The 26294-nt window shown below is 41.6% G+C and overlaps 1 protein-coding gene and 1 long non-coding RNA gene across 6 annotated transcripts in view; one reads left to right on the forward strand and one right to left on the reverse strand.

Annotated features, from left to right (window-relative positions):
• The window catches only part of LOC307122289 (uncharacterized protein), a 196596-nt gene extending 172893 nt beyond the window's left edge, over positions 1–23703 (reverse strand). For 4 of the 5 annotated variants that reach the window (XM_079810337.1, XM_079810334.1, XM_079810336.1 and 1 more), the window contains exons 1-7: positions 23548–23703; positions 21538–21630; positions 20726–20822; positions 20509–20627; positions 3152–3219; positions 2948–3067; positions 2649–2744 (exon numbers count right to left, since the gene is read on the reverse strand). In XM_079810337.1, coding sequence (XP_079666463.1) covers positions 2649–2744; positions 2948–3067; positions 3152–3219; positions 20509–20627; positions 20726–20822; positions 21538–21630; positions 23548–23590 — 636 coding nt within the window. In that variant the 5' untranslated portion in view covers positions 23591–23703. Of the gene's footprint in view, positions 1–2648; positions 2745–2947; positions 3068–3151; positions 3220–20508; positions 20628–20725; positions 20823–21537; positions 21631–22009; positions 22081–23547 lie in introns of all 5 variants that reach the window. The other variant, XM_079810335.1, reaches the window with a different exon arrangement.
• Positions 23704–23833: 130 nt separating this feature from the next.
• On the forward strand, positions 23834–24932 carry LOC307121604. The gene is made up of 3 exons (XR_013815967.1): positions 23834–24004; positions 24155–24274; positions 24360–24932. It is a non-coding gene; the product is annotated as an uncharacterized lncRNA (long non-coding RNA).
• The last annotated feature ends 1362 nt before the right edge of the window (positions 24933–26294 follow it).

The raw sequence follows: 26294 nt of genomic DNA on the forward strand, positions 1-26294 counted from the left end.
TCCATCCCTGCCCACACCAGGTCCTTTAAGCGCTTGGCGAAGCGTCATCCCTGAGATAGGCGACCCAGAGAAGGAGGGAGATGCTCTACACGAGACAGTGAAGGCACCGCTCTGTCCCTGAAAGAGGGCCGGGGGCGGATAATCTTTGGTTTGTTCAAAGAGCTTTTTCTGTTCTGCCGTGGTACCCAACATTTCAACAAAAGAGCAGTTTCCTCAATCTCTAGGTCCCAAGAGGGACGGGTTGACAGTGTGCAATGCTGTGCTTCACCGCTCTCATCCCCCTCTTTTATTGACATCAAGCAGGAGTCCGTGGTTCGAGGACGCAACGCCTCCTCACGTGTCTCCTGCCACTCCCTCACGGGAACCATGGAGTGTTACACCGCACACTCGGTCCTCACTCCAAGAATCTGTGTCTTCCAAACAGATGTTTGCCAACTGGATAGTGGATGCCATCTTCTTGACGTACCAGTCCAGTGGATAGAGTTCCTCCAGCACCCTCCAGCAGTTGGACATGGTGGAGGTTTCTGACGCCAGGTCTAGCACTTTTGTGTATGCCCAGTCGATCATCCGCTGTACTAGATTACGTGCCCATATGTTGTGATTCCCTCTTGGTGATCCCATATGTGTATTCTTCAATGGTACGGATCCCAATTCATCAGTCTGTTCTGAGAACGGGGATTACATTATTAACCTAGACGTTCACAGTGTTTTATTAAACGATTATTATTAAACAATGCATTCTACTGCAGGTTTGAAAAGCCCAGTCTCACACCACACACCCACTCTGATATGTACTTTGCCCGTTCACCATCACCTCCTGCTCCCCCTCTCCTCCCCCCTCCTGCCATCCAACCTGAGCTTAAGGTTTGTGTGGAGGATGTGAGCCGAGTCTTCAAAAAACAGAAGACTAGGAATGCTTCAGACCCAGACGGCATCTCATCTGCTTGTTTGAAAGCCTGCGCTGACCAACTGGCCCCAGTCTTCACGCAGATCTTCAACAGATCATTGGAGCAGTGTGAAGTTCCCTGTTGCTTCAAATGCTCCACTATCATTCCCTTCCCCAAAAATCCCAAAATCACTGGACTTAATGACTACAGACCTGTCGCTCTCACGTCTGTGGTCATGAAGTCGTTTGAAAGACTGGTGTTGACCCACCTGAAGGACATCACTGGACCCTTGCTGGATCCTCTTCAGTTTGCCTACAGAGCAAACAGGTCTGTGGATGATGCAGTCAACATGGGACTGCATTATATCCTGCAACATCTCCACAGACCTGGGACTTATGCAAGAATCTTATTTGTGGACTTCAGTTCGGCCTTCAATACCATAATGCCTGATCTTCTCTCAGCTAAACTGACCCAGCTCTCCATGCCATCCTCAATCTGTCAGTGGATCTCCAGCTTCCTGACAGACCGAACACAGCTTGTGAGACTGGGGAAACTCACATCCAGGACTCTCACTACCAGCACTGGCGCCCCCTAGGGGTGTGTTCTCTCCCCACTGCTCTTCTCCCTGTACACCAATGACTGCACTTCTAAAGACCCCTCTGTCAAGCTCCTGAGATCTGCAGACGACACCACTGTCATCGGCCTCATCCAAAATGGTGACGAGTCTGCTTACAGACTGGAGGTTGAACAGCTGGCTGTCTGGTGCAGTTATAACAACCTTGAGCTCAACACGCTCAAAACGGTGGAGATGATAGTGGACTTCAGGAGGAACAGCCCATCATGAACAGCACTGTGGTAGCAGTGGAGTCATTCAGGTTCCTGGGCACTACCATCTCTCAGGACCTGAAGTGGGACGATCACATTGACTCCATTGTGAAAAAGGCCCAGCAGAGACTGTACTTCCTTCGTCAGCTGAGGAAGTTCAACCTCACACAGGAGCTGCTGATTCAGTTCTACTCAGCTGTCATTGAGTCTGTTTTATGCACTTCCATCACTGTCTGGTTTGGTTCAGCTACCAAATCTGACATCAAAAGACTACGACGCACAATCCGGACTGCAGAAAGGATTATTGGTGTCTTCCTGCCAACCCTCCAGGACCTGAACTCTTCCAGAGTGAGGAAGAGAGCAGGGAAAATCATCACAGACTCCGCTCACCCTGGACACCGCCTGTTTGACCTGTTACCATCAGAACGGCGACTCTGATCACTGGCCACTAGAACATCTGGGCACAGGAACAGTTTCTTCCCTCAGGCCATTTCCCTCTTGAACAGCTAAATACCCCCCACCCCCCCCAAAGGCATATGCCTGTAAGTGCAATACTCCCACTGTTTAGTGCAATATCTTCTAAACTCAGGAGATTATTTATATTTATTCATACCATTCAATACTGTAAATATGTTCATAATCTGTAAATGTCTATTCTGACTAAACGTAACTGTGACCTAATATTTTTTTTATAATATTTTTCATATTTTTATTCTTAGAATTTGTATTACTATGTTCTTGTTGTGTTTGTATTGTATATGTGCACTGGAAGCTTCAGCACCAAGAAAAATTATTTGTGTGTGCAAGCACACTTGGCAATAAAGCTCTTTCTGATTCTAAAAAAAAAAATGCTGAACTAAAGTAATTAGTTAACTAATGTTAACTAATGAAACCTTATTGTAAAGTGCTATTGATATAAAACCAAATAATACTTGCCGTTTCCATGTCTTTCAATGAATCACATTTAACACAGTACAGCCGATCATCTCCGCTCATGTCATGGATTCCTGTATACTCCATCAAAGCACATTCCTAAAAGGATCAATTAAATTAAACAATTTTAAATCGTTTCAACAGTTATCATTTAGGTCAAATAAAACTTTCTTAACACTGAACAATTTCTTGGACCATCATTGTTTCTCTGTAATGCATCACCGTACTTGCTCAGGTTTAAAACGCACCAGCTCAATTTGCTTTATTTCCACTAGTTATGAGTCAAAGTCAGTTTCTCTTACCACATCACATGTTCCTCTGTCATTAATAGACAGCGGTATTGATAAAAAATCAGTCTCCTCTTCACAGGTGCGTTTGCAGTCAGAACACTCTGTGGATGTCACCATGATTCCTCTGAAGATCTAGTGTTAAACAGATTTCCACAGTTAAGAGTGATTATATTGACACTGTATTCAGATCTGTAATAGATGAGAGTCTGAAAGTACCTCTGATGGCTTGGGTACTCTGTGTAATATCATCTGCAGATATTCTGCTGCATCCTGCTGCTCATGAACTGATTGAGGAAAACAAAAATAAATACTGTGAAGTACAAGTAACTCAGCAGTGAAAATAAAATGATCTCTGCTTTTAAATAGAACCAACATCTGAGAAAAATTACAGAAAAATCAACAATCTCAACAACACATAAGATTTTTAGGATTTCAGTCTCAAGGCAGTTCAGCCCCTTACTTGAAAATAAACTGATGTGTTGTAGAGAAATATTTATTCATGTGAGGAAAACTACAATACATTTCTCAGAAGTAAAATAGGTAAACATACATTTGGCTATCTGTAGAAATACCACAGCAAACATTAACAATCATTGTCAATGCTGGCTAGTGATCGTACCATTTGTGGGATAATCCATGGTGTATTAACAGATTGTAATCGCTTTGTGTGCTTTGTGTAAGGTGGTTCTTCACCTCCATGTTGTATATAAAAATCAGGGCTATTGATTTAACACACTAATTAGGTGCAATTAATTTTGAAAACAAAAAGTGTTACAATTAACGCATTAAACCCACACCCCGCCAAGACCTGTACATCAATTTATAGTGCATATAGTTTCTGATGAACATGATGCAGGACAACTGACTGATGAAGCATATTACAATGAAGATTGACATGTTATTGTTTAATGTTATTTTTCTGTATTTTAGTGTATTTTTCAGTATTTTTTGTACAATGTAAAGTCAGGCTGTGTCTGTACATTTGTCCCAAGGAGAGACATGGGCTATATGTGTTACAGGAATGTGCATACAAGTAGCACGTTTCCACTGGTGCATACAGTAGCATACGTTTCTTCTGATGTATTTGTTCCGTGATGTATCATGTTGTATCCGTGACTGCAGTACAGTATTCTTTATAAAGAAAGTGGATTGTGCAACACATGTAAGCATGAAGTATACACTCTATTTTAAACATAGGATGCATGTTTCTCTACCTTCTAAGGAAATCTCTTCCTACTGAGTTCCTCTATATAACATCCAAATTGAGTGTACTGCGTCAGAGACGAGAAGAAGAAGGGATGAGATCAGTAGAAGATGACAAGAAAAGAAGACAGCAGATAGGCAGTTAGAGGGAGAGGGACAGAGGGAGGGAGGATGGAGGTGGGAGAGGGCAGAGGAACGGAGGAACGGAGGAATGGAGAAGCGCATATAGCTGGCATGAGACAATAACTGTTATCTCTACTATGTCTGACATAAAAATAATAAATAAGAGATCTCTTGGCAAATAACTGGTATCCGGTTCTGTGATTCAACCATAATGGGGACAAAGCATAATTTCAGATCAAAAATGTAATTATATGCCCCTAAAATTCAAGATAAGAGGGCAATAAATGCTGCTTTATGAGTTTTGTTATGCTGGGGTTGCAAAAGAAATTGAAATAAAAGAGCTGGATCTAATTGCAGCAGCATTTTCTTTAAACCAGATAAACTTAAAAAATACATTTTAGTGACCTGTTGCATGAAGCCGGTGTCAGTTGCTACCCAGGTAAGTTTGAGTTTAGTTTGAACAAACTCAGTTTTTTTGTGGGTCAAGAAGGTGGGTTGGTTTTTAGCGAGTTTCCTCGCATGGTAACTCACTACACGGCTGAGGTGTGTGATGGTTTTTTTTTATATGATGTCATTAAAAAATACACACTGCACCTTTAAGCGAGGTACAAAGAATGGACCCCATACCAATAACACCTGAAACACAGAGTGTATGTATACTAGAAACAAACAAAGGAAATTAAATGAAGACCAGGGGCCCGTTCTTCGTACGTGGCTAACTCAGTTAGCTGGATTTGATTGTTGAGGATTTGGCATGATCTTGGATTGTTTGGTTCTTCGAAGCTCATCCTGGACTTGCTGTCATAGTAACAGGTCCGTAAGCTTAAACCTGCTCATGAGCGGCTTATTTCATGTAAACAGGATTAGATTGCATCTTGAGGTGATACTTAAAATCTGTCCCAGCCACTGCTACTTTATTACAAGAGTTCATTGAACCAGGGGCAATAATAATCATTTTAAATAATAATATAAAAATGTTATATTGTATATGTATATGAGAATGTATAATACTATAGACACAGCCATTTGATTGAGCGATTTATTTGTGATGGAATAATTACTTTATATAATTTTGTTTTTATTGGTTTACACACATGTTGTACAGTTAATCTGAGCCGTGCATTAAGTGATGACTGATATTATGGGAGTGGCTTGATGCAGCGCAAGAGAGGATAATTTTATCTTGACTGTCACGTTACAAATCTGCTTCAAATTGAATTAAAAATTAAATTACAACATTGAAATAAAAATGTAAAGGGTGTACAAATACTGTATAAAATCGTGAATATAAATAATTGGTAATCATGTTAAAAAAATTAAAAAAAAACATTTATCATTTATCTATTATAACTTTTATGTTGGTTTGGTGGTTTGGCTGTTTCCTTATAAAGGTTCAGAAATTCGTGGGGGTTTTTTGTGTAATTTGTCAAGTTTTTTGCCAGGTGGCTTTTTAATTATATGATGTCATTACGTTGCTGTCTTGACGCCAGCCAATCGCTGCACTGCTGATCGTGGTTTCGAGTATCGATGCATCTGCCCTCTTCAGGGGAAAAAAGAACGCGCAGTGATCTTAGATCATTTAATCCAGATATTTTAATCCAATCCGCAAATTCGTTTGAAGAACCAAATAAGCCAGAGATCAGTTATCACGATTAAAAGATCTGGGATCTGTCAAATCATCTTAGATGTATTAAGCGAGGTACGAAGAACGGGCCTCAGGTGGACATAAACAATCAACTAGAAACCATAGAAACAAACTAGTTCTAGGAAAAAACACAGGGAAAAAAAACATACCAACTTAAAAGTGCAACTTAAGCAAACACAGACCAGTTTTTGTCTTATATTTAAATCAAATGATGTAATTTAACAATATCACTGTGTGCTGTGTGCCCCCCCCCCCCCCCCCCCGCATGAATATCTGCATGGTTGCAAATGTGATTTTATACAACAGTTCAATATACAAAGTTAATATTGTGTTACATTTTAGACAACTTTGTCAGTATTGTTTTTCTCAATTTCGCAAACAAAAATGTGCCTCTCCTGCAATTTAGACAAGAATATGCAACTAGGGAGGAATGAAAAAAGCAATCAAGACTATATAGTAAAGGGGCTCTCAAACTTTTTGAGGCAAGGGAACTGTGGCGGAGGGGCGTGGTTTTGCGAGATCTGTAGCGGCAGAGAGAGAATGGAGCCGAGTGGTGAGTAAGTAGGTCAAGTGCAGATCATGAACACCTGTGTCTGATTGCAGTAATTTGCGGGGAGAGAGGAGAGAGAGAGAGACCTGGACTGGGACTGCACGTGTCTGCCTGCTGAGCCTGAAGAAACGAAGCTGAATCTGAGTGAAAGTTTGACCACAGTGTTTTGAGTGTTTTGTGAGCTGAACGTCATTTATGTTTGAACCAGTTCTGAGTAATAAAAGTCGCAAGTCCCAGTCACGCTGACCCCGTCTTCTTCCTTCCAACCCACACTGACACGAACCCAACTACAGGAACCCTTACAGGGGAGATTTTTTTTTCAAGGACTACCCAAAATTGTAAACGTGATTAACCCAGATAGCAAAAAATATCGGCACGGCTTCTTTTTGCCGCCGGCCCTAAGCTGTCGGCTATAGGTGCGTCCCGCTGGCGGTGATGAAACGTTTGCCGCCGAATACGTCACTCTCATTTCTTGCGAGATGCCGCGGCCGACTAGCCGGCGGGCCGCCGGCTTCATTTTCTCTGGCGGTTGCCTCCGCCTAATGGACCGCGGCCGACTAGCCTTCATTCGGCGGGCCGCCGGCTTCATTTTCTCTGGCGGTTGCCTCCGCCTAATGGACCGCGGCCGACTAGCCTTCATTCGGCGGGCCGCCGGCTTCATTTTCTCTGGCGGTTGCCTCCGCCTAATGGACCGCGGCCGGCTAGCCTTCATTCGGCGGGCCGCCGGCTTCATTTTCTCTGGCGGTTGCCTCCGCCTAATGGACCGCGGCCGACTAGCCTTCATTCGGCGGGCCGCCGGCTTCATTTTCTCTGGCGGTTGCCTCCGCCTAATGGACCGCGGCCGGCTAGCCTTCATTCGGCGGGCCGCCGGCTTCATTTTCTCTGGCGGTTGCCTCCGCCTAATGGACCGCGGCCGACTAGCCTTCATTCGGCGGGCCGCCGGCTTCATTTTCTCTGGCGGTTGCCTCCGCCTAATGGACCACGGCCGACTAGCCTTCATTCGGCGGGCCGCCGGCTTCATTTTCTCTGGCGGTTGCCTCCGCCTAATGGACCGCGGCCGACTAGCCTTCATTCGGCGGGCCGCCGGCTTCATTTTCTCTGGCGGTTGCCTCCGCCTAATGGACCGCGGCCGACTAGCCTTCATTCGGCGGGCCACCGGCTTCATTTTCTCTGGCGGTTGCCTCCGCCTAATGGACCGCGGCCGGCTAGCCTTCATTCGGCGGGCCGCCGGCTTCATTTTCTCTGGCGGTTGCCTCCGCCTAATGGACCGCGGCCGGCTAGCCTTCATTCGGCGGGCCGCCGGCTTCATTTTCTCTGGCGGTTGCCTCCGCCTAATGGACCGCGGCCGACTAGCCTTCATTCGGCGGGCCGCCGGCTTCATTTTCTCTGGCGGTTGCCTCCGCCTAATGGACCGCGGCCGACTAGCCTTCATTCGGCGGGCCGCCGGCTTCATTTTCTCTGGCGGTTGCCTCCGCCTAATGGACCGCGGCCGACTAGCCTTCATTCGGCGGGCCGCCGGCTTCATTTTCTCTGGCGGTTGCCTCCGCCTAATGGACCGCGGCCGACTAGCCTTCATTCGGCGGGCCACCGGCTTCATTTTCTCTGGCGGTTGCCTCCGCCTAATGGACCGCGGCCGACTAGCCTTCATTCGGCGGGCCGCCGGCTTCATTTTCTCTGGCGGTTGCCTCCGCCTAATGGACCGCGGCCGACTAGCCTTCATTCGGCGGGCCGCCGGCTTCATTTTCTCTGGCGGTTGCCTCCGCCTAATGGGCCGCGGCCGACTAGCCTTCATTCGGCGGGCCGCCGGCTTCATTTTCTCTGGCGGTTGCCTCCGCCTAATGGACCGCGGCCGACTAGCCTTCATTCGGCGGGCCGCCGGCTTCATTTTCTCTGGCGGTTGCCTCCGCCTAATGGACCGCGGCCGGCTAGCCTTCATTCGGCGGGCCACCGGCTTCATTTTCTCTGGCGGTTGCCTCCGCCTAATGGACCGCGGCCGGCTAGCCTTCATTCGGCGGGCCGCCGGCTTCATTTTCTCTGGCGGTTGCCTCCGCCTAATGGACCGCGGCCGACTAGCCTTCATTCGGCGGGCCGCCGGCTTCATTTTCTCTGGCGGTTGCCTCCGCCTAATGGACCGCGGCCGGCTAGCCTTCATTCGGCGGGCCACCGGCTTCATTTTCTCTGGCGGTTGCCTCCGCCTAATGGACCGCGGCCGACTAGCCTTCATTCGGCGGGCCGCCGGCTTCATTTTCTCTGGCGGTTGCCTCCGCCTAATGGACCGCGGCCGACTAGCCTTCATTCGGCGGGCCGCCGGCTTCATTTTCTCTGGCGGTTGCCTCCGCCTAATGGACCGCGGCCGACTAGCCTTCATTCGGCGGGCCACCGGCTTCATTTTCTCTGGCGGTTGCCTCCGCCTAATGGACCGCGGCCGACTAGCCTTCATTCGGCGGGCCACCGGCTTCATTTTCTCTGGCGGTTGCCTCCGCCTAATGGACCGCGGCCGACTAGCCTTCATTCGGCGGGCCGCCGGCTTCATTTTCTCTGGCGGTTGCCTCCGCCTAATGGACCGCGGCCGACTAGCCTTCATTCGGCGGGCCACCGGCTTCATTTTCTCTGGCGGTTGCCTCCGCCTAATGGACCGCGGCCGACTAGCCTTCATTCGGCGGGCCGCCGGCTTCATTTTCTCTGGCGGTTGCCTCCGCCTAATGGACCGCGGCCGACTAGCCTTCATTCGGCGGGCCGCCGGCTTCATTTTCTCTGGCGGTTGCCTCCGCCTAATGGACCGCGGCCGACTAGCCTTCATTCGGCGGGCCGCCGGCTTCATTTTCTCTGGCGGTTGCCTCCGCCTAATGGACCGCGGCCGACTAGCCTTCATTCGGCGGGCCGCCGGCTTCATTTTCTCTGGCGGTTGCCTCCGCCTAATGGACCGCGGCCGGCTGGCGGCAAGCCGCTTTGAAATACAAGGATTTCTACTCTCAAATTCGACCAGCCACGTTGGCTATGTTTGGCTTGTTGGGAAATAGAGTGGAACTGACAGCATTTTAACTAGTTCTCACATTTGAAGCGATTATAAAATCATAATAGCCTATATGTGAATTATATCAAATATTAGTTTTTTTTTGCTCCAAAGCCATTAGGGTTTATAACAGATTCTTGACTCTTGATTCCATGATAAGGTTAGGTTTAGGAAATTACATTTAAATTTTCACTTGATTATTTGCATGTCGAGTGTGTTTAAACAGTGTTGGTCAATTTGACCCATAATGGATGTAATACTTTTTTTTTTTAGCATAATAGGAGGGTTAAGAAAGTTTGAAAGTTCATTTTAGGATAACACTTATTTTTGTATTGCCCTTTTTCTATTTCTTTTTGGACTGACTTTAAAATAGACATGACAAAAAATTTGAACTAACTTCATGACATTTTACTTTGTTTTCAAAACCCATATTTTTTTGAAAAACAAAAATATATTATTAATTATTTAGGAAAAATTCTACATTCATAAGACAAGAATAACTCAAAAGAAGCCCTCTAATATTACCTTTTATAAAGCTGATTTTTACAATATACTTTGAAACCCTTTCAAACATGAGGTCGCAAAACAAAAAGCTTACAAAAACAGAAAACCTGAAAGCTTTTCAATTTCATGTGACTGCCTTAATATTATAAAGTATTTTCTATCTCAGAATTCTTATTTTTCTTATTTATTTTATATACATTGTTACATTTGTTGTTATTCTTTGTTCTACATATTCGGAACTGTACCACAATGCTTTATTATTTTTATTTTTCTCTCATTGTACTTTTTGTATTGTTCTTGTCTATGCATGTACTAATTTAAATAAAAATAAAATAAAACCAAACAGAGAAGTACCTCCACCGGCCGAGAGGGGCAGTATACCTAAAAAAGACGGAAGACAAACCGGAAAAACATATGAAACAGATTTACCAACAGCGGCCGCTCATCACACGGTTTTAGTATTTGAAGAGAGGAGATCAGAAAATATCCTCGACTACGAGCGTTTAAGTAAGTACATGTTTCCTTTTTGTGTAACACAATATTATGTTCATTTTTGATGTATATACCGGTAGTGATGGGCAGACCGAGGCTTCGTGAAGCACTGAAGCAGTTGAAGCAAATGTGTCATATTGTTTCGAAGCTTCGAATCAATCTGACACCCGTCTCTACGGCGCCATCTAGTGGTCATTTCCATGTGTTGATCTGAAATACCTTGACAATGATCCATGTAAAAAAAATTGTTTTTAACATCTGTCTGACAACTACATGATCTTGGTTTTGTAACCTGTAGCCTCGTCATTGTAAAGAACTATATATATTTTGTTTGTTATACAAAATGAACATTAATAAAATAAATAAAGCCACAATGTGTCACATTTGTCACAAAACATTTTTATTCAAAAATATGAATTGCTCTGCTGTTGAAGGACTCAGCTGACTTCTTTTTTTACATATAATTTCTCCAGCCTTTGAAAAAATCCTCTCACAAGGGACACTTGTTGCTGGCATGCACAAATATTTTTGGATGATGTAAATACATGGATGATGTATTGTTGCAGAAGGCTAGCTGCCTATCACAATACACACATCTCACTTTATTTGGTGCTTCCAAATGGAAATGCTCCCACACCACAGATGTACGGCATCTCTTGCGTGCAGCCTCCATTTTTATATATTCTATTAATATATCTATCTATATATCACCTATGAATCTATATCTATATAATTCTATATATCTAACTTATGCTGTGCTATCTATCTGTCACTATCTAACTTAGCCTATATGAATGTGTCACTATATCTATCCTAACTATATGTCACTGTCTATACCTATCAGTCAATAGCCTATATCTAATTTAAATCTAGCCTAAATATAACTAACCAAAGCGCACTATAAATCTCACTGCTATCACAAAATCACCGCTATCACAAAATCACTCTCCTCTCACAAAAACCCACGAGGTGAAGATGGATTTACTTCACTTTTAAACTGTGGTGAATTAGGTTTATACAGATGTGTGACTGTGTGGTTTGTTCCCGCCCCCTTTAATCAACGCAGTTTCGGCAGGCGCCACCTGATGAAACATTTTGAAGCTTCATTTAGCCATAGTCACGTGACATGGGTGTTTCGAATCACAGTTCGGAGCAGTGTTTCGAAACATCTGCGCTTCGGGATCTCGGCAAAGCCCCGAAACGTCTGTTTCGCGTCTGCCATCCCTATATACCGGTAGGTTGTTTTAATTAGTTTGTTCCGACACGCACGCTGATATAGTGCACAATGCACAGTGTTAGCTAACACGTGCTGTTTCGCCTTTTTTACACACTGAGTTCAAGCATGTTCTACATGTTAAAATGTATCTAGCTACTGTAGGTAAGTTAGCCAAAGCTTTACATCTAGAAAGACTTAAGTTTAACTTTTGGTGTTTTTTAACAAACAGAATGATGTATATAGGTTATTTAAATTATTTTGTTAGTCAGAACAAGCATGCTGCTAGGTCAGTTTTAGCAAGTGTTAGCTAACATGTGCTGTGTTGCTACTGTTCTTCTAGCATTTAAGGTGATTTATGAGTTATTTCTCTGAACTGCTGTACTTTTTATGTTTGAGGACAATGCAGTTTACTTGAATTACTACACTGAATGAATACATTTTACTGTTCCACATTTGGCTGACCAGTTTCCCCCCCCACAGCATAGCTACTGTATATTCTGTATATAACGTTAACAATGCGGTTTTGTTCACATTTTCTTGCAGATACCTTGACCAGAGCACAATCGGTTATCTTCATCCAAGAGACCTACTGTTGGACAATCGTTTCGGCTTTCAAGGTAAATAAATTGTTAGTCACAATGTCTAGTTACTGGGCTATAAGGAGAAGAATATTGAAAGGAGTTGAGATGGACAAACAGGAAATTGCAGCTGTTGGAAACTTTAACAGTATGGAAAATTGTGCCTGTAGTTGTTGTTTTATTTATATATATATATATATATATAATATAACATATAATTAAAATAAAATATTTTTTATGTAGATTTCCAGAATGAGAACCAAGCCCTGAGGGAAAGCAATGCACGAGCAGGTGAGAACATGCACTCTTTCTTAAATTTAACTTTTTTGACTGTGATGTAGGTCCAAAATTACCAAATGCCTTTCATTTTGTAGCTTCGGATGGCAGCGGCTCACTTCATGAGCAGGTGAAGCAAGTTGGGACAATGTTGACGACGTTTGCTCGTACTGGGCAATCAGGTACAACTTGCAAACAACACCTGTGGTTGTTGGTTTAATTCCCACTGGGGCCACCTGTACATGTTGTAGACCTAGTTGTAAATGCCATAGTTTAGTAGTTGAGGGACCAGGACTGACTGCTTTATTCTTTTATTCTGTGAACCCCTGTAGGTGCAGATCAGACACTAATGCTGCGACGTCTTGGAGAGTTTGGCGATATTGTGCGTAGCATGGACAACAAAATGGACACTATGCGGCAACATTTCAGTGCCAATGTGTCTTTTGGAGAGTTATCCCTGCCAGGGGGTCTGTTACTCCCCCTAGACAACCCATTTGGCGTTGCTTGACAACAGTTTGAGGCAGGATAAAGAGCTCCAGTAAGTGTGCTGATTTTGTTTATAATGCTGTAGGGTAATCTAAAAAGTAAAATTTAAGATTGTACACTGCATATTCTACAGTCTGAATCCACAGCCTGTCACAGTTTTATATTTATGTATGAGAAGCTTCAGAGATATGTAATTTGTAACACTTTTTTGTATTTTCAGCTTCGGTTTTTGGCAATCAAATGTGGGAGGGACCTAAAAACAACCGTGTGGCGAATACTTCAGAGTATCTTCTCTAATCACCTTTCCATTAATACAACATGGACGGGTGTAGGGGATAAAGCATGTTTTAGAGACATGTTCCTGAAGACCATTGTTCAAAGTAATATATATAAATATATAAATTTGTTATATATTTAAGTAGATGTGTGTGGCCTTATGCCATTCAAATGGAATGACAGATCTGTATTTTCTACAGGAGCCATCCGGAAGAACCCGGCAACCCAGGATGCCACTGATGAGGCGGTCCAGGTTAACGTTATGCGTTACCTGAAAGGAACATCTGATCGTGAAGGCGGAAAAAGACGCGCACAGCTGAGAGGGACCCACAGCCGACCTCTTACACCTAGGCTGACTACTGACACCTGGAACCCTTTCTTTATCCTGCAGTCAGTAACATCAAGACCCCTAAAGAAGCCAGAAGTTTCAGGCTACACTCACCCAATCCACACTGTTCACTGTGGAAATTACTTTTTTTTTATTCCCTGTGACCCTGCCTTGAAGGCAGCTCCTTGGATAGATATGGGATGGCGAGGTTGTTTGTCCTTTATATAGGCGCACAAGAAATCACTGAAGATAAGCCAATTTGCGCTGCCTCATTCTGGAGGTCAGGGGAAACCGGAGAACCCATAGTCAGGCTTGTTATAATGGTCTGTTCTACTACTGTTCTATTCTTCTCCAGAGCTTTACTCTAAATTATTACCATTTATCCTATTGTTAGAAATGGCTTGTTAAATGTGATGTTATACCTCGATTTATTTGGTATCCTGCACATTCTTTGGTACCAAATATCCTCATTATTTGATATAATATTTAATGGTAATTCTTTTCATCCCAGAGCTGACCTCTTTGTTATTAACAAATATTGTAAGTGTTATAATTTGCTTGTAAGGCTGTTTTTTTTTTTTTTTTAAACAAAATTTAATTGGAAACATGCAGGTTCTTTAGTAAAAATGTTTGTTATTTATAGGCCTATTTAAGCTTATTTATTGTCTGTTATTTATATTTCATTTATATTATCTTGTATCATTGACAGTTAATGTACTTTGAAATGTGGAATAAAAATGCCAAATGGGAATTTATCTGGTTTGTTCAATTATTATCCATCATAAACTGCATGTTACAAATATATGAATAATAAATAAATAAATATATATATTATTTATTACACAATAAGCGGAGGCAGATCGCTCGAAAATAGCGTTTGCCTCCGACGGGCCGCCTTTTTGTATAAAGGCGGCGGAACGGCGGTTTGCCTGCGGAACGAAGGCGGTAGGAAGCCGGCTGCCGCTTTTAAAAAGCGGCTGCCGCCGGCGGTGCGCCGTCAAACGTGTTTGCGATTACGCAATTCTGACGCTTCTACAGCCGCCGGATCACCGCCGGTGGTCCGCCGACTCATTGCTATCTGGGAAGGTCTGTTGTATAGGACTAGATGTTGATATCCCTCAATAAATGCGTACTTGAGGCACAGATGAGACTCCGTTGGATGGTCAAATGAGGGATGGCACCCTTCGGGTTATCAAGTGGGTGCCCTCCTTCCTCCTCCTTTTCAGCAGCCCTGGAGAGGTCTTTGACTGCCTGCCGATGGGCCTTCCCTCTCACTCTCCTTGAGTAGCCTAGATGTTGAGGTGGCTACAAACCCTCTGTCGCTTACTTCCACTGGCCATCCCACCAAGATATGCTTCAGTGTTGCTGAGCTTGGACATTGAGGGCACAGGGGGTCTTTGGCATACCACTTGCTTAGGTTTGCAGGGAAAGGCAGGACATCGTAGGCAGCCCTGATGGTAAAACTTGGCCTGAATGCCTCCATCTCCCACAACTCATTCCAGGAGATTTTCCTCTTCTCCACTCCTTTCCATGCCATCCACTGCCCTTGCTTTGCCTGCGCCACAGCTTGGGTGCACCTTCCTGCTTCCTCCTCCCGGCGTACCTCCTGGACCACCAGCTTGCGTCTCTGAGATGTTGAGGTCTTGCTCCATGCTGGTGTACTGGCCCCAAGGCCAAGACCACTCCTCGTCTCCTGCACTCGGCCCACAATGTCCTTGTGTCTGAGTGCTGCCTCTGCCTGCTCAGTTGCTCAGGAGGCATGGAAGTAGTCCATACTGCATGCACCAGAGCTTCAGCTTGCCAGGAAGCATGTCGTTGTTCTCCAGGCCACTAGCTACCTCCTTCCTGAGCTGCTCTACTTGCTCTCTGTCTTTGAGGGAGGCATTATACCAATGACCTAGGTTCTTCACTGGCTTCTCGGAAACCATTGGAATAAGTTCCTCGCCAATGTAGAAGCGGTGATCTGAGAGCTTCCCCTTGATAATGAAGATGTTTCTAGATTTTCTCGGCTTGATCTTCATGTGAGCCCGCTCAATGTTTTCCTGGAGCTTTCTTAGTAGCCGCACGGTGCAAACCTTAGTCATGGTGAGAACTGTGAGGTCATCCATGTAGGCTCTGAGCTGTGGCACCCTCAGCCCTGGTTTTATTCGCTGTCCGCTAACCATCCATCGAGAGGCCGGATGATGACCTCCATGGCCAGGGTGAAGGCCAACAGGGAGAGGGTGCAGCCGACCATGATTCCAACTTCCAGATGTTTCCATGCTGTTGTATACTTTGCTGTCAAGCAGAGTTGGACATCCTTGAAGTAAGCCTTGACAAGGGTTGTGAGAGCTGCTGGGACCCTGAAGTAGTCAAAGGCTATCCACAAGCGGTTGTGAGGGACTGAGCCAAAGGTGTTCGCAAGATTGAGGAACACTACATGAAAATCTATTCCCTCCTTTTTGGCGACCTGGATCTGATGCCAGATGACACTAGCGTGTTCTACACAACCGGAGAAGCCCAAGAGGCAATCAGATTGTTGCTTTGCAGGTATCCTGCCAACCTGTGAGCAACCACACTGAAGAAGATTTTTCCCTCGACATTTAGAAGGCTGATCTGGCAAAATTGCACAATCTCTGATGAGTCCTTTTCCTCTGGGATTAGGATCCCTCTGGCTCTCCGCCAGGAAATGTCCTTCTTTGTCCCACACAACTCTCATCAGCTTCTAGAAGAATCGCAGGACATCTGGTGCGTTTTTGTAGAGCCTGTATGGAACCTGTATGGCCTGTTGGGACCTGGAGATGATGCGGCCCTTGCTCTACGCACGGTTTGTTCTACCTCACACCACCTGGCCTTCTCCCCTGGATCTTCTTCTCTGCTGTTGGTTGTGATGGTTGGGTTCAGGTTGCTCTCCTGTGCCTTGTTCTTCTTCCTCTGGTGCAGGGATGACACCCTTTCTTGCCCTGGTGTATCTTCAGGCCTTGGTTGGAAGTAACCTTTGTCCAACCACAAATGCAGTGCTGGAGCTTATGTCCTGCTGCAGCTGTCGGAGCCTCGTGTACACTGATCATCAATCTCATAGTCTGATCCGTTCTTGTGTCCATTACCGGGTTATCTTCCGCCCCCGCCCTCGCTGGCTCAGGGGGTGTTTTTTTCCTTTGGACTTTTTGTAGCAATATATGTGGGTGGGACCCATAAACCACACATGCTGGTTCCCGCCGCCACAGGTAACTAAACCATGATGGCCCCGTTGGGGTCTGTTCTCTCAAGCCAGCAGTCTTTCCATGCTGTCGCAAAGACTTCCTCTTGTTGTCAGATGCCCTTTCACAGCAGTCACATGTCTGTTGTATAGGACTAGATGTTGATATCCCTCAATAAATGCGTACTTGAGGCACAGATGAGACTCCGTGGGATAGTCAAATGAGGGATGACACCCTTCGGGCTATCAAGTGGGAATACAATTTGCCATTGGTACCTTCATTTTGTAGCAATCAAAAACAAAAAAAAATACACGTTTACAGCACCTTTGACTTCCATAACAGAAAAGGAAGATGATAATTGAAGAGGGTGGCATGAATGTAATTTATTTATTTTTGTGATTAACTAAAATTGAAGTGGCTAAATTCCTTTGTTAGTCATAATGGCTGTTTCTGGCTTGGTATCCCTAATGCAATACTTAAATGGGTGAAAAATATTTTTTTTTTATTGTGCTGTCATTTATGACACAATCTGTATGTGAAATGATCAGATTTACTCCAGCAGGCTCTTTGATACTGGAATCTTCTCTTTCAGAAAATTATGTTCTTCTTTTTTCAAAACAATGGTTTTGATTGTGGAGATATGCCATTAAGGTTTGTACTTGAATTTTGTTAAATAAAGGTGTGGCGAGGGGGGCGTGGTTTAGGGAGGTCTGTGATGGGAGAGAGAGTCGGAGGACGAGAGGCACGTAAGTGAATCAGGAGCAAGCGATGAACACCTGTCTCTTCTTGCAGTAATTGGCGTGGAGAGACAGGTTATAAGCCACCCAGGAATGAGGACCGGGGAGAGAGAAGCTGGAGACACACCACGCTGGGACTCGAGCAGGGAACGTTGCAGAGAGGAACTGCTTAAAGAAACTGCTTAACCCTCAGAGCCCGACGGCATCGCCCACGACGTCATACGGCACCTCCGATAAATATCTATATTATTTCATGAAACTTTTATCGATTTTCTTACCGTTTTTTCCAGCAGAAAGCTAACGAGCTAGCCATCACGGGGGTGTCTTTGGTGTCTTTGTAGCCTTTACAGAAGGTTTTCTATCCAGCCTGGAACATGTGCATCTTTTTGGAGTTGTTCAGCAATAAATCAAAACGCTTACATCCAAGATATATCCACTTGATGTCCATAATTTATAAATTTTCCGTCATTTTTGCCGCTAGCGCGATGCTAGCTGCCATTTTGGATGAGGGTTTGACCAATGACAGGCTGATCCGTCATCCACGTTGGTGTGCGTCATTACGCGAACCACAGCTCTGTTATTGTGGAGAGATAGACGCATGGCTAGTGTTGAGGAGAGAGAGAGAGAGAGAGACGCGCTGCAGTTTTGTGGAGAAAGTTTGAGGAAAAAGTTTGAGGAGAAAGTTTGAGGAGAAGTTCCTGATAGGAACTGTTTTGAGGCTTGGCACCAGTAAATATCCAAAATCCAAAGAGGCCAAAAGCGCCTGGACTTTTTTTGGAAAAATGTAAATAGTTTTGGTTCTGTATAAGTTATCATGTTTATTCCTGAGTTCCAGGACTCCAAAGACTTGAACAAACTGTTTTCCAGAGGAAATATGCTTAGCTTTTATTTATTTGTGTGTGTTTTCAATAAATATTTGAGTGATTCAATTTCCGTTTTATGTTTTCATTTGTCTTTATGGTCCCATAACTTATTTTACATTCAGGTGACATCAATGCAACACAAATATACTGACAGTGCAGCTTGTCTTGAAAAAAAAGAGGTGTGTCAATTGTCTGTGCACAACAGGGTTGATGTTTTACAAGCTTTTTTAGTAAATAACACCAGGCGGAAAATTAATTGTAAAAATACCCTTAGGTCTCTGAGGGTTAAGGAAACTGGAGAAATATTGGAGACACTGAGTTTTGTTTTTGTTTGGTGCGACGTGCACCTTGGCTTACTACCTGAGTTATTGAGAAATAAACTGTCTCGAGTTCCAGCCAGCCGACCCCTTTGTCTTCTTCCTCACCCACACACACAAACTTTATCACAAAAGGAAATACAAATCTATGAGATCGCAGGTGAGGATTTCTTACAACACTGGCACAAATTATTTAAAAATAAAATCCCTGGATGCACCGGGACAGATTTCTAATCAGTTCTAGGCAGATTTTATTCATCTCAGATGAGCCTAATGACTGGATGACTTGCTCATTAAGACAGTGATTTGCTACCCTCCACTGGCGGTTATAGTTTCATATTTAGAGTACAATTCATTTCTTCTATTTAAAAAAAGATATAATATTTCACTATTCCATTTTTTTTAAACCCATTAATCGTATATCATTATTTGTTCAATTCTAACTGCAGTGTAAATTCTTAAGCTGCTATTTTGTAATGTATATTCAATGCTTTTCTTATTAAACACAATCATGACATTATATTATTATGTTTATATTATTTCTATAATGTTCTAGAACAATATTTAAGAAGTTTGTAGTGTAATAAAGTCTGTTAATCCTCATTAGAGCGCCACCCTCAGGCTGAGTAACCCAATAACATCAGAATTCTGCCCAAAGTGAGTGTGTACAGCGATCAGAATATAAAGCTTACACAATTGTAACAATGTAAAAAAAAATCAGGTCTCCAATTGAAAATTTTCAATTGAGCGATCACATCTAAAATTTTCAGTTGACCAAATTGAATTTCATGAATTTTAATTGAATTAAATTGCATCAATTCACAGAAATTCAGTTTGGCCAACTGAAAAATTTAGATGTGATCGGTCACTAGAAAATTTTCAATTGGAGACCTGATTTTTTTTTTTACAGTGAATGATAAACTAGCTCTAAGACCCAGAATCTGCCCTACCTAAATTTACAGCCAAGAGCCGCTACTGTCCCTTACTAAATCAATGGTTCATCACTAATAATTTCTTAAATACTAGCAAGTTCAACTTGACAAATAAAACTGACTTGACCATGGCTCTTCGGTCATTTCTAAACGGAAAAAAATCTTCATCGGAATGATATGAAACTTGGTGACTTTGTTGGCATTAGGTATGTAAACACAAAAAAAAACTGAGGTCATGATTCGAGCATGCTAATTTGTCATAAAAAAAAGTTTACCTTTCACTATTTTCGGTCACAAATGACCGATCATAGGAAATGAATGGGAAATCGGTAAAAATACAAAAATTCACAGAATATTTATGTGCACAATCTACAAATCGGCCACAATGCTGAAAAAAGTACACAGCAGTAAAGGGGTGACACTCTAAAACATCAAGAGTGTGATATTGACTCACACACGCACACTTCAACACACACACACACACACACACACCAGTGGTTACACCCATGGTTGCATGAATTCTTAAATAATTCCAAAAGAGGGCGCTAATCTGCCTTCAAAAATAATTATTTGGAAGGCCTAGACTTTATTTTAACCTGAAATACTGTTTAAAAATCCAAAAGAAAATTGAAAAAAAAAATATATATTATTGAAGAAAAATAAATTAGAAAAGTTTAATTTCTAGGTCTCCAGTCACTTATGACCGGGAAGATAACCAAAGGAACCCCCAAACGAAGAGCACCAGAGGGTTAAACAACTCATCCATCCATTAGTATTTCAAACATTTTGTCTTTAGTACGATCACAGAGGTTTAAAGAGCTAACAGCATAAACACAAAGATTTAGAATGACTAACCATTAGTGATGTTTAGAGCTTTTGTGAGCCCTTCAGTGGAAACCGCTTTCTGTTCCTGCAGTAAACTCCAGAATAAATCAGCCAGTGCCCTTTCTTCTGGGGATTCACTGGAGGTTAAGCTAAACATAAAGTTCAATGATCAGTAGAATAAGTTAGTTAGAGTGGACACAAGACTATGATATTCACTGAATTATAAAGCATGAAGTATGTTTCCCACCTCAGCACAGGTTTCCTAAATTCATCTGTCATGAAGAGCGTCTGCAGAACTGCATTCAAGTAGCAGGTCATTCCCTGATTGATCAACCCACGGGGAACTGGAAAGAGAGGTTTCACATTTAGAATTTGTTGAAGAAAATAAATTAGATTAATTTGGTGCAAGATCAGCTGTACTCATAATCATGATTGTGAATCACTCTGCAGCCTTATAATACATAATTATTTAACGGAATAGAAGCAATGATCAGTCACAGTGTGATCCTGTCAATCTTTTTTTTTTTTAAATGTTCGGATGATTATGGCTTTCAGTGGTCAGATGTGCACTGTAAACTGATGGCAATGATCAGTGCATAACATGATCAAATATCAGAGGGAAAATGTCTAGTGTCTTAAAGTTCACTCCAACCTGTGCACTCTGCTTAGTTTCAATACACAGTTCATAGTCATTTATTCATCGATGTATGCAGAATCAAACACTACTGTATAATTTAAACAAGCTTCCACTGAGCACAATACTATACAAACAGGATATAAAAAACACACTCAAGAAGATGATTGGTAAACCTTTTAAAATATCTGAATATCTGCATTACTCATAAAGTGTCGTCTGATCTTCAGTCACAATTATACACTAACACAATCTGACTTAACTAATAACACAAACACGTTTCTAAAGAGAGCTGTGCTATCAAGACAACCCAGATATATTGAGGTGAAGGGTGGTCCAAAAAGCCTTATAAGCAACTACAGAAACTGTTTGGTGGATTTTTTGCTACTGATCTCCAAGTTACTAAAAGCACAAGAACTGCATACCTTCTTGCACCGCATGCTCATCCCTGCTTGCATTTTTTCCTTTGGACTTCTGGGGATCCTGCATAGATCTTTCTTGGTCACGAGTTGCACGACCTTGAAAAACATGATAGAGATATTTAGATTACATGAGTATAAATCTTTCTACTATCAGATATAGAGGGTATGCACGGTGAGATCACGCCCCCTGAGCGGCACAAAGACAGCATTGGTGTATAGTGTGAATGCTGCAAAAAATATGATTGACTGTACAAACAGATTTGACAAGAAATCTGAGGTATATTTTTACAGACTGATGAAAGCTACAGAAAACAGAAGCAAATGGATCACCGCAATTCACAGAAATAACTGGACTCCAGGCAGCCAAACTGGGATTTGCAGTCATTTTGTCTTGATATGTTGAATTTTGGGGTAACATCATATTATATATATATTGCATTGTTAAATATAGTATTAAAAAACTCGTTTGTTTTACTTGTGTTTTTCTTTATTAGCTCAGTCATGCTGCAGCTCTTCTGCCACTCAGTCTGGCTGAGGGCGTGTGTTCTGGGGGGAAAGTGAGGTCAATGCATACCTTCTATTGTTATTATGCTATTATCCATCTGTTTTGTAATTATATACACACACAAAAATCCTTAGAAGGAAAACAAATGTTGTATTTAAATTAAATAATTTTGGTATGTATTATTCCAATGAAAGTAATCATAATAATTTTACTTTTATTGTAAAAAAATTATTATTTTGGGAAAATGTCATATAGGCTACATAAGAAGAAATAGTCAGGATCCAAGCCAAAGTTTCTCCATTTTCAAAACAAAAGTCCTTTGTGCAAATTGAAAGATTTATTTTCTTTTTTTTTTTTCTTTTTTTTTGAGGAATGGATCAAGGGTTTATACACTCTGCCATTGTTTTTCTTTTTGTATCAATATGTACATTTATGTATTCTATTCTGTATTAAACTAAGTTTATCTGGCTAATAAAAAAGAGAGTCTACAAATAAATAGCCCCACCTGGGGGTTCTCTAAAGAATAGCAGTCAATGCCATTACATCACATCAGAGTTAATATGAAACACATCAAGGCATTTTACAAAGCATACGCATAAAAGTACATCAAAACCAATAAACCAAATAACACATGGCTCAAGACTAACATATAAGGGCAAGTGTAGTTAAGTAAAGTTTATTTAAACAGCCCCTTAGCTGTTCTAACTTATTAGGGACTTTAAGCAACAGCTGCTGGTGGAACTGCCTTAGCCAAATAACGCACAAATCACTAGGCAAATCAACAGGAGGCCAGTGTAACTGATTATTTAATAATAAAATAATAATAATTAATTAATTAATACATAAATAATAATAATAATAATAATAATAATAATAATAATAATAATAATAATAATGATTTAAAGACCCAGATAAGTGTCATTTAGAGATGGGAACATTTGGTATTAAATAGAATTAAAATGACACACATAACCATAAAATACAACATTTACTTGTCTAATCTATCACCTGTTAGCGACTATGGCAAATCAGATGTTCTCCCGTTACAGTAGAACGTCACGAAGTAGGCTAGCAGTTAAAGTCCCGCATGCGCAATAGAACTCGAGAACGCCGCTGCCGTTCCGTTCCGTTCACTTTCACTTTCACCCTAAACCACGGCTCCACGGGGCTTTATTGCTTTATTACACCACAGAATGCTTGTATATACGTAATGCTATTGTGGTGCAAATATTCGTTTAATTAATAAAAAAAAAAAAAAGACAACGTAGGCTACATTAGCCTAACTGTTAGTAGGCTATAGACAAACTACAACTATCAGCTAATATCTCATTCATTTGTTTCTGTCTATTACAGGTTTAAACACGTCTGATCTCATCACAGTTAGCTTTCACCAGAGAAGTAAATTCATTAAACAGGCAAAAAATAAACGAAAGAAAAACAGTAGCATACAGTACAATAAGCGTTGCAATACTTGTTAAGATTTGAGTGCCATCTGTCTTATATTTTACCTGATGCCATTATCGTCGAAAAGAAATTTGTAAATATCGACATTTAAGTTCCCCGTTCACCCGCTGGCATTATGCTGATAAATCCGACGTCCTTGTTAAAATGTCACGACTTAAAATCCACCTGAGACGGGCGTTATTTAATGCCAGACCCCGAGTGACAGTAAAATCGAAAGTGAGCAGATTTATATCCCGTGCTCTTTCCCTGAAGCTCCTCCTTCCACACGAGAGTTTCGTCTGTGTGTGGCACTGCAGTTTATAAGAATTGCTGCAGCGCTTTCATTTCCTCAGAGTGAGCCTTCAAACCTCTGCTGTGTGAAGATGATCTATCAGGTGCTTATTAATTTCAACGATAAAAAGAATAAACCGATAGAAGTGGCAGACGATGAGGTCAAATTTAATAAAACCACCATTTTGGAACTGAAGAAGAAATTTAAAGAAAAGATCCCCGGAGCACCGGGTAAGTTATTTTATAGGCTACTATGAGTTTAAATTAAAAGCAACATCTAAAACATGACATGACAACTTTTGAAATGCTTAGTTATAATGTTTTACCATGTTTATACAAGATATTATTAAATGAACTATTTTCATAATTTCATTTATATAGATCCAAACGATGTCAGGGTCATCTTTGGAAAAGACCCTCTGGAGGACCACCTGACACTCATGTTTTACAAAATTAAGCATTTATCTGTACTCTTAATTGTCATGAAGATGCCCGGTGGAGGTATGACTTCTTACAACACATATAACCTTTTTTTTTTTTTTTTTTTTTTTTTTTTTACATAATCTTCTGTTTGTCTCTCTCCTAGATGTGTGTTGATGCAAACATGGATCCTAAAAACACTCTGGAGTCTGGACTGAGATGTTGCAAAACGCAAAATCCAATCTGGCTTTAGATCTATTGGTTATACTTAGTTTTGTGTGTGTGTGTGTGTGTGTGTGTGTATGTGTGTGTGTGTGTGTGTGTGTGTGTGTGTGTGTGTGTGTGTGTGTGTGTGTGTGTGTGTGTGTGTGTGTGTGTGTGTGTGTGTGTGTGTGTGTGTGTGTGTGTGTGTGTGTGATTTACTACTGATTTGGGATTTAAATTGAAAGGAATTAATACTTTAGACGGATATTTCAAAATGTAAAAAATGCACCAAAACAGCTCTTGATTTTGAAAATCAGCACTTTGTACACATGTGAACTGTAGCACTCATTATTTAAGAACATTGTAAGATATTAGTGAACATGGAACATAAATAAATGTCTGTTTTTGTAGAGGGGGATGCCTTTGAGAAGCATGCAGCACGAATGAGCTTTAGCCATGACCAAATTATCTTGAAAAAACATGTCTGAAAAGTTTGTATGATGAACACAACAATAAACATTTACTCCAAGGGAAATTTTATTCAGTCGTTTGTTTCAGTTTCTGAGAAAGGAAAGTATTCATGGTAATGGCTGCTTTTTAAACACTAAACCTGCAGATCCTGCAGAGATAAACCATCAGCGTTCTGGAGATTATCTTTGATTCGTTTTCATTTTAATTCAAGAGGCTCTTCTTGTAAATAATGTGATTCTCAGACTGGCTCTCATTTTGTCATGTCATAGCCTTACTGTAATACGATTAGTGGGACATCTTGAGTGGAGCTTGTCAGCTATTGTTGACGTTCTTTGGATTAGTTACTCAACATGATGTTTTCTTAAAATGTTCATGTATTATACCCCAAGGAAGGCTCTTAAGCCTCTTTTTTTTAGAATCTACTGTAGTCTGAAATTATTTGATTAAAAAAAATCCATCCTGTTGGATTATACTTCATATAATTTAATAATATTGTGTGCAGGTTCATGTTAATAATCCACATGAACTGTTTTATTTTCTAAAAGGAAGGCACCAGCAGAAATAGATAAAAAATAAATCACATATCACAATGACACGTATCATCGAAACTCAAAGCACAAGTGATACTTGAACTCAAACATGGGATCAGGACAAAGGCTTAGTTCCTGGAAAAACAAATTAATCAACATTCAGTACATTGTTGTAGGGCAGACACACCCTGAACAAAATCCTGTTTATTCAGATTTTAAAAAGTTTCATTTTCTCCAATAAGGTACTCTTTTTGAAATATGTTTCAGGCAAAACCAGCTTCCCATAAAATAAAATACTAAAATAAAACTTCCATAATGTGTATGTTGCATGTGAGCTTGTGCAGCTTTTATACTGAGGCATATAGACTGAGCTGTGACCAACTCTTCCTGATGGCCTGTAAAAGTAATGCAAAAAGCCTTAACAATAATGTTGCAAAAAAAAAATACAACAATATTATTTCCTCTCTTCAATAATGTTTTTTCATCTGAGATTTTTCTCAAAAGAAGTTTTTGTTTTTTTTCGTTTTGGAAAAATATGCAGGCATTTTCAGCAATTTTGTCTTATAATAAGGAATAATTACACTGAGTCTGAAACACGCACACACACACTCACACACATGCAGTGGTGACATTGCATTTCTATTGTTCTGTTCATATATATATATACAGCTTGTTATAAACTGAGGACAAAAAAGTTTACCGTTTTATCTGGTTTATAAGTCACTAATTCTGTTTGCACAGGGGTGATGTTCACAGACTGTACGGTACTTTACACATCTTACTCTGGGGATTTAGGGGAAATCTTTTTTGTTTCAGTTTCTATTGGTCAGAAGAGAAAGCATTTATGATAATCACTGCTCAGTAACACCACACCTGACACGTATCTTCAAAACTCA

The sequence above is a fragment of the Gobio gobio genome (assembly GCF_949357685.1).
Source record: "Gobio gobio genome assembly, chromosome: 25".
In the NCBI taxonomy this organism is placed as follows: domain Eukaryota; kingdom Metazoa; phylum Chordata; class Actinopteri; order Cypriniformes; family Gobionidae; genus Gobio; species Gobio gobio.